At 35.9% G+C, this 14,607-nt stretch overlaps 1 protein-coding gene across 3 annotated transcripts in view; it reads right to left on the reverse strand.

Annotated features, from left to right (window-relative positions):
* Positions 1-14,607, reverse strand: part of CEP170 (centrosomal protein 170) — a 130,287-nt gene that overhangs the window by 53,788 nt on the left and 61,892 nt on the right. For 2 of the 3 annotated variants that reach the window (XM_025361798.1, XM_025361790.1), the window contains exons 8-9: positions 13,770-14,246; positions 9,302-9,465 (exon numbers count right to left, since the gene is read on the reverse strand). In XM_025361798.1, the coding sequence (XP_025217583.1) occupies positions 9,302-9,465; positions 13,770-14,246 (641 nt within the window). Of the gene's footprint in view, positions 1-8,821; positions 9,116-9,301; positions 9,466-13,769; positions 14,247-14,607 lie in introns of all 3 variants that reach the window. The other variant, XM_025361781.1, reaches the window with a different exon arrangement.

The raw sequence follows: 14,607 nt of genomic DNA on the forward strand, positions 1-14,607 counted from the left end.
TACAGGAAGCTTGCTGATTGTGACAGAAAACAGAGATCACTGTGCACGAAGAGAAGTGCCGTGGGGTAAGATGTAGGCACAGAAATATAGTAATACAACATAGAGCAAAACAATTCAATAGCAATAGTGCTAATTTATTAGCTTAAAAAATATCCAAATTAGTTGGAATTCAGAATTCATCTTTCCACAGAAATGAGAAATATAATGGCAGATTAAATACCTCACTTCTATAGTCTTATTTTAAAGTAACAACAGAATAACAGTATTGCATTAGTGTATCAATCACATCAAGGTGTCCAAGTAAAAATGTAGTCAAGTTTCAACCTCAGATAACCAGAACATCTTTCTCCTCAATGAGCAAATGAGCAAAGACTTCTTGGGTAAGGAGAGCAGGGTCTCTGTTAGATCAAACCAACAGTAGAGGTCCCCATGGCCCATGAAAATAATTTAACACATAATTACTTTAAGAATTATGCAGAATTCTAGCCACTAGGGTCAAAGAACTAAATAAGGATGATTTAAGAGGAGAATTTATTTTTGTAACTGTCCATGAAAATCTAATTTTACTTTTAAAAAGAAAAATCCCTTAAAATTCAATGGAATAAACTATTCTGAATATTAAACACTGTGATTTTTATCGCATATTTGTAATCAACTTTTAAATTTAAAATTCAGACAGAATTATTAGAAGAGCACAGAAAGGGAGCCAGGAGAGACATTTTATAATTTATCCTGGTACACAAATAAATATAAGTACACACACATTCATAGCAGTGTTACAACAGCCAAAGGAAGAAGCCACACAATTATCCATCTGCGGATGAATGGATGAAGAAAATGTGGTTTATGCACACAGAAAGATATTTATTCAGCCATAAAAAGGAATAAGCAGGGCGTGGTGGCTCATGCCTCACTTTGGGAGGTCGAGGTGGGTGGATCACCTGAGGTCAGGAGTTTGAGACCGGCCTAGCCAACATGGCGAAACCCCCTCTCTACTAAAAATACAAAAATTAGCCGGGCGTGGTGGCATATGCCTGCAGTCCCAGCTACTAGCGGGGCTGAGACAGGAGAATCGCTTGAGCCCGGGAGGTGGAGGTTACAGTGAGCTGAGATCACGCCACTGCACTCTAGCCTGGGCGGCAGAACAAGACCCTGTCTCAAAAAAAAAACAAAAAAAAAAAAATTAAAAAAAAAAAAAAGAATGAAGAGCTGATACAGGTTACAACACATGTGAACCTTGAAAACATTATTCCAGGTGAAAGTAGTTGGTCACAAAAGGCCACATATAGTATGATTCCATTTATATAAAATGTTCAGAATAAGCAAATCCATAGAGACAAAAAGTGTGGGTACCAGGAGGCCGGGAGAGGAAGGAATGGGAAATGGCTGCTTAATGATGATGAGATTTTGTTTTGCAGTGATGAAAATGCCCTGAAATTAAGATAGTGCTGATGGTTGCACTCCCTTGTGAATGTACTAAAAGCCACTGAATTGTACACTTTAAATGGCTAAAACAGTCAATTTTATATTATACGAATTTTATCTCATATTTTCTTTAAATGGGACTCTGTTTTTTTTTTTTTGTTTTTGGGACAGGTTCTCACTCTGTTGCCCAGGCTGGAGTGCAGTGGTGTGATCTCAGCTCACTGCAACCTCCACCTCCCGGGTTCAAGCAATTCTCCTGCCTCAGCCTCCCGAGTAGCGGGGATTACAGGCTCATGTCAGATGCTCTGCTATATTTTTTGTATTTTTAGTAGAGACGGGGTTTCACTGTGTTAGCCAGGATGGTCTTGATCTCCTGACCTTGTGATCTGCCTGCCTCGGCCTCCCAAAGTGCTGGGATTACAGGCGTGAGCCACCGCGCCCAGCCTCTATCTTCTTCCTTTGCTCCTTTGTCTGGGTGAAAACATGTTCTTAAATCTTTGTCTTCCCTCTTAACCTAACTTGTGTCCCTGATTCTCCCCACTCCTTAGAAGTCTTACATCCATAATCTCTTCCCTCCCATCCCTTCCTACATCTTTCTCAATTTGCTCTTTATTTAATATCTTCAAATTATACTTAGATCTCATTTAATGCCTCTAAAATTAAAATGTCCAATTTCTCTTCTCTTTATGGTTCATTCCCTTGTCATGCATTTCCTCTTATAGTCTCTACAAGCTGGCTGTTCATCAATAATATTTCCCTTTTCTTGCCAAGCAGATTTTCCAGCTGGAAGCTGCCAGGTAGGTATTGCTAGGAACTCAAAGGTAAGTCTAGTCTTTTTATCACAGCATCTCCCCAAAATTTATACATTTTTCTTCTAAGACTATCTATCTATCTATCTATCTATCTATCTATCTATCTATCTATCTANCTAAGACTATCTATCTATCTATCTATCTATCTATCTATCTATCTATCTATCTATCTATCTATCTGTCCATCCATCTATCTATCTTTGCAGCTTTCATACTTAATATTACAAAGCTAAGTTTATAATACATAGAAGGTTTTAAACTATGTATTTTAACAAGTTATTTTGGAATCAAGATATAAACTAGTTTCAGCATATAAAAATGCAGAAAAATTTCTTTGTGGGGCCCCGGTTGGATTTAATCAATCTATAAATTCATTGAAATAAATTAGCCAATATACAATGAATCATATACAAATGCTAACAAATGAAAAAGCAGGTCACAAATTTTTCTTTCTCATTCATTCACATTCAAAAGATATTTATTGAGTGTCTATTACATGCCAGACACTGTTCTAGACACAAGGGAAACAGATGTGAACAAGACAAATAACATCATCTTAGAGTAGACAAACAGAAAATAAACCAGATGGAAGTGAGTTCTATAAAGAAAACAGAACACGGTAATCTGATGGAGAGATATAAGCAGTGAATGATGGAGCTACTTTAAATACAGTGGTGAGTAAAAGCCACTTGAAAGTGAATTATGAGATGAGTATAGAGTTTCCATTTTACAAGACAAAAAATTACAGAGATGGATGGTGGTGATGGCTGTGCAACATCATAAATGTATTTAATAACACTAAACTCTACACTTAAAAATTGTTAAGATGATAAATTTTATGTTATATATATTTTCCACAATAAAAAGATGGAAGGAATAAATAAAATGAATTATGAGAAGCTAGGCATGCCAAAAACACAAGGAAGAACTTATTAGATTGAGGGCACGGTAAATGGAAAGTTCCTCAAAGAGGAAAATAAACAGAATTTCATACAACAAGAGAGAAAGGAAAATGAGGGCAAACCTATTATGTTAGGCCTGTGACTGAATAAAAGGTGAGGGTTCCCTCGTGAAGCTTTGGAAATTAACATCGCAGAAGAGGGTTTCTTATACCTAGGAAGGAGGCGGCAGAGGTCAAGAAGGGTTGGGGAGAATTGATCAGAGAAACCAAAAGTAAACTTTCCTGGTAGAAATTAAAAAGAAAAAGTTCTCAATATAGAAAAAATTGCTCAGTCAAAAATAAAAATGCTGACTCTTTTATCAAAGTCTTCTCCTGTTGTCCAAGGCTCTTATTTGATCTTCTACTCCTTGAGTTCCCATGCACATCTAATTTTCTATTTGAGTGGACTTTGGACATCCTGCCTTTCTCTGAGTTCTATGTGGCACTGTCTACATAGATTTTGATTCTAGTTTATCATCATTTCCCTGGGTCTTACTTGGATCTCATCTTAAACCTTGCTGTGACTTTCAGGGTTTGGAATATTTTCCTAGGGTCCAGGTCCTCAGCACCGACTTTCTTGAGCTGTTTGACTCACTTCTGTAAAGGTTCTTCCTCCCGTGTTTCTAGTTTTGTTACATGTCTCCTGGCTCTAGATTCTTCCCTACCAACTCTTGCCTATAGAACCAGCAGTGACCAGGCCCTATGAGGGAAGAAAAGACGCTAATAAGAGGCTTTGTGGGGGAGATATATTGACACAATGAACAAGAATCAAAACTCGGGACAAGAAAAGTATCTGGCAGAGTTGTCTATGGTATGAAATTGATGAGAAGAAATATCGCTTTTAAGAAGATAGTTCCTCAAGCCCTCCACAATGATCAAGATTTTTTCTTGTTCATTTAATGTTTAGCTTTCTGTTCTTACCGCAAGTTTCTCCTATTTAGCTTAGGAGGCTAGGACGTAACCCTGACAAGGTCCTCCTCTTGCCTCAGTGGTTATCTCTTTTGATGGAAGAGTGGAGAGAAGAAACTGGTACTGTGATGGGAAGGTAGTTATCAGAGAGGCCAAAGGAGAGAGGTTTTGGGAGAGATATTACTACTATGAGAGATAAATGCCTTTAGGCAGTCAACAGCACTTTCTTATAGTGTATTTCCATGTAAACTTGGATGTAAAACTTAAGAGGTCTTTATCAATATCAGGTATTTGTGTTAACATTTTAAAGGTGAATTTGATGACATGCATAAAATAAGGTGATCTATTGACAGAGACAGCCCCAAAATACAAACCCAAATGCTGTAATCTCATAACCTGGCGACAGAAAAAGAGGGTAGCTCACTATCTTTTAACTACTACCAGCACAGAAAAATAAGGAGACAGCAGTTTAATTTGGTCATCTCTTTAAAGAAACCCTATTTCAATGTTACGCAACTCTTTCCAAGGTAAGATGCGAATACATGGTTTGCTCATCTTCTTTAGACCAAGAATGACAATGTATTTTGGAGAAAAACTGAAAAGGCATATTCTGTGCTCATCATAGTTAACATCATTGTATCATGTGATACTGTTGCTTACTGGCTTCTCTTCACTCTGCTTTTGATTCCAAGGTGCTACATATTCCTTTGGTTTTCTATTATTCCTGTTTGATACTTTCCAGTTTCCTTTGTTCACTTTTCTCCTTTGTCCATCAATGTTGGTGTTGCTGAGATTTTCATACTTTAGTTCCTCTCACCCTACACATTTTCTCTGATTGATCTCATCTCTTATTTTGTATTCAATTACTGCTATGGTTTGGATGTGGTTTGTCCCTGCCAAAACTCATGTGGAAGTTTAATTGAAAGTGTGACAGTGTTGGGAGGTGAGGCCTATGGGAGGTGTTTGTGTCAAAAAGGCAGATCTCTCATGAACATATTAATGCTGTCTTGTGAGTTCGTGTTCTCATGGGAATGGATTTGCTCCCTTCATAGTAGACTGTTATAAAGTGAGGCAGCCCCTCGTTTTGCCTTTTTGCGTATGTCCACTTCCCCTCTGACTTTCTCTACCATGTTTTGACCCAGCATGTAGCCCTTAACATAAGCCAGCCATATGTGCAGCCATGCTCTAGAATGTCCCAGCCTGCAGAATTGTGAGCTAAATAAACCTCTTTTCTTTATAAGCTACCCAGTCTCAGATATAGTAACACAACACATACTAAGACAGCTGCCCTCTATTGTCTAATAATTCCCAGATTCCAAGATCTGGGCTATTTTTAGCCCAGACCTCTTACCTAAGATCTAGGCATTAGCTGATTGACTACTGGACATGACAGCAGCTTTTAGATTGCCTTCTGTGCTTCTGGCATTTCCAGTGTTCAATCCATACTTCACATTTCTGACAGTGACTTGACCATATCATTGCCCTACTTAAATGTTTTCAATGATTCCCCACTGCCTTTGGCATTAAAGTCCTTAGTATGATTTATAAGGAATTTCAATACCAAGTCCAATCTCATCTCTTCAAAAGTAACTTGGTCCTCTGAACAAGTCATGTGTGCTCCTGTGCTTTCGAATAGGCTGTTCCATATTTCCGGAAAACTCTACCTAGCATGCCTGTTATGGGATTAATTACATATGTTTCACCACTAGCTCAGCTGGCAATATTTATTGAGGACATTTTATATGCTGACACTAGGTTCCTACAGTGATGGAGTTTACATTTGTTTGTGTCTCTCTCCAATGGGAGTGGGGAGGCAAATGAATAAACAGTGAACTAGTGAAGCAGCAATAAAGTTTATGATTAAAATGAAACAAGTGGATGACAGTGACTACTTTTTTTTTTTTCACTGGATGACTAAAGACTTCTCTGAGGAAGGAATGTTCTCTGAGGCAGACCTGAGATCTCCTCTTGGAAGCTACTGGTAGCTTTCCTCCAACAACTTTATTTTTAAAGTCTTGGTTTTTGTCTGTGTATATCTATTCCAGTACACAGCCATTTCTTGAGGGAAAGAGCTCAGTCTTTTCATTATGAATCACCCTCTCCTAGACACAAAGCCTGACACATAGTTAATGTTGCATTAAAGTTGCTAAATAAACGAATCAATGAAATAGAACACATCTCAAATGATGACATGAAAAAGAAGAGTTAGACCACATGAACGTTTCCAGGACAAAAGAGCATTTAAGTTCAGACAAACAACAGCTGATGGCCCCAACTTCCATCCCACACACCCAAACTTCAAAATGGAGAAACTGGATGACAACACTCGTCCAAGCAACTTGATATGATGCCTGTATCTACTCCTATCCTCCCAAAGTGCTTTTTCTGCCTTCCTTCTGGCTGTTGTTGGTCTTTGTTTTCTTCATACCCACAGGTTACTTCATCTAACTCAGACATATGATTCCTGGTTCTACGCTTTTGTTTTCCCAGAGCCTGACTGTAATTAGCCCGAATTTGGCTTTGAGCTTTATGTGGATTCAAGCTAATGGAATCTTAGCTCTTTTTCTTTGGTAGTCACAAGATAATGTAGTGAGCTTTGTTCTTCCCAGCAATATGGTCTCAGCTTCATTTTCTGGTTTATACAAACTAAGAAAGTCTTTGAACTATGTACCTGGGCACCTACTATCATTACTCCTTTAAATGACTCCTGCTCTAAAGCCTTGGGTTTCTCGATCCATAGTGAGACCATGTAATTTGCTGTCAAAATGGACTCTGAGAATAAAAAATGATGCTTATGACAACTGTAGGCAACAGGTGTAAACCAGGTTTTGTGGCCACCCTCTCTATCCAGCAGTTTCTGAAGAGTTTCATCTGCTACAATGACTTCTTTCTTGGCCTTCTGCTACCCTGGTCAAGCTAGCCCCTCACACTGTCACTTCCACTGTGGTTTTATATTTGACTCTTTCAGTGCTGAAAGAACATTCTGGGATTTGTTAATACTTGATGTAGAGATTCAAATGTGGAAACTCCTAATAACAGTAATGATAAAGTAACACTTATACAGCAATATAATAAGATGGGTATTGTGATAAGCCTTTTATATGTTTTACTGAATTCTTTTTATAATCTAGTGATACCTCCTCCGTTTCAGAGATAAAAGAAACTGAGGCTTAAAGAGGTTACTTTACCCAAGGGCACACACTAGCACATGCAAAGTTTATATTTAATCCCAGATCTGTCTGCTTACAAGTGTTCATGTTCTTAAATTGCACGCACTCTCTGTCTGTCTGTCTCTCTCTCTATCTATATATAAAACCCTTCACTGCAAAATAATCTTTTAATGGGAAAACATCAGCCCTTATGATCAGTCATTAAGAAACACTAGATGTTTCTTAAACACTATACTTCTCTTATTAACAACTATAACATTGCTCACCTATTTCCCAGACAATGGGTCTCCAAAAGTTTGGAGTTGAGCAGCCCAGTGGTAAACTTTAAGCATGTACTCCACAATAAATGTATGCTTAGAAATTATACATACTCTTTTACAGTGTAGTAACAGATTTTATACACTATAGGGCACAATCCAAAATAAAAATTAAAAATATGAAAATAAAAGTAAACATAATTTCTAATATTTTTCCTGCATCCCAAAGGGTTATCTTATCTTGCCCTCCTCCCTGAGAGGTCATTCCAGAAACTTATCATCTAAATAAGTGCATCTCAAATGTTAATGTGCACGTTAGTCAACTGGAGATCTCATTTCTAATGTAGATTTTGACTTGGTATATATAGGATGGGCCTGAGAAACTGCATTTCTAACAAGCTTCCAAGTAATATTTATGCTGCTAACCCATGGAGCAGATTTGAGTAACAAGAATTCAAACAAAAGATTAATGTTAAGCCAAACGGATACTGCTATTTTTCAAGAGGTAATATCAGGTTGGTGCAAAAGTCACTGCGGTTCTTGCCATTGAAAGTAATGGCAAAAACCGCAGTGACTTTTGCAACTACCTTGATAGCGGATTCTAAAGTCAACCTTTCATGACCATTGGCAAAACTGAGAAAAATTACTTTTTAAACCATGCAACAATCCTTACACATACTAACCAGTAATATCAAAGAACATACTTGAAATGTAGATAACCATCATGACTGGGCATATACTTGGCTAAACCAGTAAACTAAATCATAACCAACTGATTTTGTTTCCATATACTTCTATCACCAATGACAGCAGTGAATACAAATTAAGAAAAAATACAGACAAAGAACAAAGCTAAAATATGTATTTTCATCTGCTTCCAACATGAAATCAGTAGGCGGGAAATCTGTGGTTAACTGTCATTGGCTAATATCTACATTTATGTTAACAGAGTTACAGCAATGTTTGTTGGTTGGTTGCTTCTTTCTATTTTTAAAATAAATGCAAAGCAAGAACGTCCAAAGCATAATATTTTTAAAACCTATCTTTAATTTACACAAATTTAAAAGGTCCAGACCTTTTAAATGTACAGAGCTTTATGTATGAAACTCAGGCAAATGCAGAGTATTGATGCAAAGAAAATCACAAACCATGTTGGTCTTACTGTTAGTCTTGCAGTTCCCTAACAAAACCCTAAAATTCACAAACCACTGACTTCATGACAACATCTCATGCTGACTCTCCAATAATTTCCACCAGTCAAATACACCACACAACGACTAAGATCACACTCAAATTTCAGTTATTTACCTTGTCAATCATTTTTCTTGCTTCCACTTCCTCACTGTTGGGATTCTCTAACTCAATGGTATAAGTACCCTTGTCACTTTGGTCATCATCATTATCCTTTTCAGAAGTAGCAGAAGTTGCTTGATTTTTTAACATTTTATCCATCTCCTGGCTTGGTCTGTGCCCAAGACTCCCTGAACTTCTTAACAATGCAGTTTGTAGGAAGGGTATTGACACCGATGGCTCCTCTGATTTCTGTTTTAACAATTTCCCATGTGGAACACCATGCCCCCCTCTGTGATGCGCAGAGCTAGTCTGTAAAGACAAAGAAACCACTTTGGCATCTGCTGTTGGAGATTTTGCTTTCTCAAGTTTTGTATGTGGTGGTGAATATGTAGTTTCCTGACACAAGATTCCCGCACTTTGAGTAAAAGAATATGACCTTCTTTTTCTGGGATTGTCTTCATCAAAGAATGCAATCATAAAAGCAGTTTGACTTACAACAGCTTGGTCTTGATGCTTTTCAGTAGCCTGGACCTTCTGTAGCTTTTTGTGTTCTGAATGGTGGCGTCTTAAGTGTTCCTCAAGAGTTGCACGTTTGCTACAGCGCCTGTGAGCCCCAGCATTCTCTGAATCACTCTGCGTACCATCATCATGTTTATTTCCTGGATACAAAAAGAAACCACACAATAGAGAAGGAAAAAATCCCATGTAGAAATTTAGAAGCATACACAAAAGTGCTATTTGTTTTGTTCCCCTCCTCCTTTTCAATCCAAAGTCATATGTTCTCTTCAGTAACAGGCTCTGCAAACTTGCTCAATTGCAATGGTTACATTCAAATTTTATCAACTAACAATGAGGTCCTTTATAAATGACTGAATAGGATCGCCTTTCTTTCTGCAAATTTTAACTTTATAATGTTTCATCAATGTCTTAATAGATAATCAATGCTCTATTTCTGTGATATTTGTATTCCTAACATCAATAAACATTAATTCTGCCTTCAAATTATACACACTATTTAGCAATAAAAAATTTGACTCTAGCATTAGAGATGAAAAAAGACAAGAAAAAGGGTAATGTCACTGAAATGCTTACTGTTACACAGGAAATGAGAACAGGAGTATCGTAAAAATGTGATGAATCTTAAGCTTCACTGATGTTCAATACTTTCAGAAGCTCAGCATATTTTTTCCTTTTTATTAAAAAGATTCAAATTTGTAGTCCCCAATAATTATTGCACAATTTTTTCCAAATATCTTTCCAGTTATGAGAATTTTTGAAAACTGTATTTGCATTAGAAACCCTAGTGGCTTCAAAGAGTTAAATAAAGCATGCTGAGAGGTCTATCAATGCAAAGGGTCATCTATGAAATCTCCACCTAGATCTAAGGACCCACTGGGCAAACAGCATGGTGCTAAGTATTACCAGATATCTTCCCCATGAAGCATATCAGGTTAGAATATATTTGAATTTTGAAAGATCACCTCTTTAACAAAGGTTGTTCTATTTTAGAGCAAGTAAAAGCCACTAAATAGTTAGCCTTCATGGTTCTGTTAGGTTTTGGATGTGAGGACACAAAAATTACTTTTTTTCTGATTTAAAATTCTCATTAACTAAATAATAAGTATATGATAAAAATAATCAAATGATATTGTATTATTATAGCACGAAATTATTAGAAAGTCAAGAGTTATTCTATGCATGTTTTAAATGGAATCATAAATCAGAGCTTAAATTAATTTTAAGCTTCTTTAGCTATAAATGAATTTAGTCAACAAGATACATTCTAATGCTTCCAGGACTAAATCTGATTTTTAAATTTACCTGGGCTACAAATTCTAATGTGAACGCCCACTGAATAATATGGTTCCAAACAAAATAATGATCAGACTTGAAAGACCTGGGGGGGTGGGAGAAGCAAACAACCTATGTCTAGGGAAAAAGTTGAATGTTAATGTTTCTAGGTTGTTCCTAATGAATTTAGAGATTACTAACTGGTCCCAATGATTTAGCACAGAAGCACTAGTTATAAAAATGTGGTGCATAAAAGGAATGAGAAGACACAGAAGAGAGAACTACAGAACACACAGAAAAGGGTCACATATTGGAAAAGTAACAGGCAACGGAAACAAAGGGAGTACGATCAAAAGGAAGGTGATTTGGAGATCACGTCTATCAAAGTAATAGTGATTAATACTATAAAAATCATATATGACAACAAATCTGAAGATCTTTCTTCAAATTGTTGACTTCAAAATGCAATCTGAAAAGAAAAAATGGGATTAATTAATGAAATCCCTGCCTCAGGTAATTAAGCTAGGAATAACAGATAGCAGATGAAGGGCAAGCCCAAACAAACTCACTAGTTCAAATACAGACTTCATTAAAAACACTAGATTTTACAACCTATTTCATTGTTGTATTGGCTCTATTGAAAAGGAATCCAGTTTCTAAGAGCTGAAGATAACTAAACTCCAATATTCGCTGCACCATAAGAACAAAGAATAGATCCTGCACATACTGAACAATCTTAATGAAAATACCATCTTCACAGAACTTAATTCTGATTCTAATACATAAAATTTGGCACTTAGTGATGCCCTTTCAAGTATCTTTCCTATAACTTGTAGTTCAAAACTTTTCTTATAAATTAGTCATTTTCTTTTTTGGAAAATTACCATGCCCTCTTGTATTTTGTTGGTGTTATACAAGTCAATATCTCATCGCAGTTGCGATATTCTGTTTCTACTCAATAAAAAGGTCACTAGGAAACAGTCCTCACCAAGTTCTTTTCTTTCCTTTGCTTATCATTAGCCATGCCTAAGTATGTTGAAGTCCTTTTAATATTTTTAGGGTAGGTTAGCTGTAACAAGTTAGTGGTGTGGCCACAAGAAGTGGCAACTCTCCTAAAGGGTCAAAGTGTACGGGCTTTATTTTCCTCACCATCCCAAAGCCCCTGCACTTCACTCTTGTGGGAGCAAAGTTTTTGTTTTAGTTTTGTTTTGCCTACTTTCAATTCTTTGATCTAAACAGTTGCTGAAAACCTAATTTTTGTAAAATTTTTATTATTTGCTATAATTACACTTATTTAGAGTCTGGCTGTATACTCTTTTATATCCTAAATCATGGAATATTGTTATCTAATGATGGAAGCTCTGACTTTTGGAGAAAGTCACATGTCATTTATACACATGTCCAGAAAAGTAAAATGAATCTATCTTGGATCAAAAATGAGTTATATTCACAAAAACACTACCTTGAATGGCTTGTAAAATGGTCTGAAGGCAAATCTAAAAGAAGAGTTCTCACACTGCCACCATACTGGAATATATGTCTACCTATAAATCAACTTTGAAGGACAACAGTAATATGATTACATAATTTCTAGTAAGGGCTTAAAATATCTAATCATTAAAATACAGATATAGTATACATGTGGACATTAATCCTTCTATTTGGAATTAGGTCCACAAATGGGTCTTGTGAGGAGAGAATGTTTTAAAATAATGGCTTAAAAATAATAGCCAATACAGAAAAAAGTTATAATGACTAAAATAAGTTACAATATAAATGGGTTTAATAAAGATATTTTAAAAATGATTATCTTTTAAAAGGATATTTTACCTCAGTTTTTGTTTATTAAGAGTGGTTTTAAAAAGTCTAAGTTATTTCTAAATTCTCAAGGTTCAGCTACCTCTTATACTGTACTAGGATATCAATATTATTTATCCATTTCATATAAACAGCCTACTTATTTGTGACTGTTAACCTATATAAATATAAATAAAATGTCTCAATTATGTATTGTCTAGAAGTAAAAGGTCACAGTCATGTCTCAAAAACACATATGCCAGGTAACTGCTGATAACTATAATTAAATATTGTAATAGGCTCCAACAAATAATTAGGTAATCACATCATCTCACTGTCCTGAAATGTCTTAGAAGCAAATCAGAAATAAGTATACAAATCCTATTTCTTCATTACTTGATCAGAATGCCAGGACATAAGATATAGATTAAATCAGGGCCAGTCTTGTCATTGACAGAGAAATCACCCATTGCTTATTCAAATTAGTACCTATCACATGCTCGAGTACTAGATGAAGTGTTAGGAGTACAAAAACTCCTAATATAGTAACAGAATGCTCAGATAAACATGTAATCACAATTTGTTCTAAATCATTTTCCTTATAGATAGCTTATTAAATAAAAGTAAGACAGAGTAACATAAATCTATATTCAATTAATTCTAAAATAAACTTAATTGGCAAAACCAACGAGAAAAAACTGATCAGTTGATACATCAATGTACAAATATCAAATTTTACTAATTTTGGCTGAGTTCTATACAAACAAAGTATATATAACTATTTCAAAAATGAACATTCAACCCTAACGTTCATAAAGTCCTAATATTAAAAAAATATAAACTTGATTAACAGATCCTACCAAATATTTCTAAACCAAAAACCTTTGTTTTATGAGTAACCACTGAGAATACTTTGAAGCACTCCCATCAATGATGTGACTGTATTATCCAAGTGGAACATTTGGCTCATACCAACTTAAAATGTCTTTCAGAATCTAGGTATTAATGATAATAGAGAACAGAATTGAATATAGCTTTTCCTTAAATCAAGAAAATGATGGAACTCATCTGCTAGGGAATCCTACTGGTGAACTTAACAAATTTTGTATTTCTAGAAGAAAAAGAAACATGTTTTACAGCATAAATATAAGTTTAAAACCAATCTGGTTTTGTCAAGAAAATGAAGAAAGACTAATTTGAGCGAGGAAGTTGGACATGGGTGGTGTGGCTTCCTGTTGAGTTTTAAAATTAAATATAACCTTTGAAAAAAGCAGAATGTTTTCTACCATGTAAATATCTACTAGTAGTATAGTAACTGCAGACTGGATTTTCTTTATCATAAAATAGGAAGTTCTGAATGATCAAATCACTTTACCTTTCAACCTTTTCAAGTACACTGGAACATCACTTTTAATGCTTTTAGAATCCTCTTCTGTTCTTTCCCATAGCATTTGAGGAGGGTTGTTTTGTGCTAGCCAGTCAGCGACTTTGTTTTCGGGTGCCATCATTCCTGTTTGAATCCCCGGCAAGTCTTGAGTTCCAGGAGAAGACTTCTTGGACTTGTGGCGCTGATCAGAAGTAAACTTTGTCACATGGTCTCTAATAGTTACCTTTCCTGGGGTACTGTCATCAAATTCAATGGTAAATGAAGCATGCCCTGCACCTGTTATATGGGAACTTGGTGTGTCTTTTGTTGGGATTTCATGAATAGTGCTTTCTGTTATTTGTGATGGTTGCTGGAATTCTTTTGTAGGGATTTCAAAATAACTTGGTTCCCTACAGAAAGGAAAAAGTACTTCTTCGTTTGCAGCTGCAGATTGTTCCTCAACTTGCTTGGCATCTATGCTGCACCCTAATGAGAAAAATAAGAGAAAATTCAAAATATTTGATTGCTTCTGGCACTTGAAGGAGTCTGGTAATGGCCATGTGTACCACTCCGTGAGAACTAGAAGGCAGATCACAGTCTGGATGAAAACCAATGGCATTTATATCACAGAACAAATGTCATAGAGAAAAAAGAATCTTGATTATAAACATGCTATTTGATTACCAACAGGGGATGCAAGATAAGCAGCAGCAATGGCAACTGAGAGCAAAGCAGGTAAGAAATGGGTCTTGCATGGCTAAGTCCATGTTTTTTCCAACTTGGATCTAGAATTCATTAAGGTCCAAAAGAATTAAAATAAAATGTAGATGGAGATGCATGTTCAATG

This window comes from Theropithecus gelada, chromosome 1 (genome assembly GCF_003255815.1).
Source record: "Theropithecus gelada isolate Dixy chromosome 1, Tgel_1.0, whole genome shotgun sequence".
Lineage (NCBI taxonomy): Eukaryota > Metazoa > Chordata > Mammalia > Primates > Cercopithecidae > Theropithecus > Theropithecus gelada.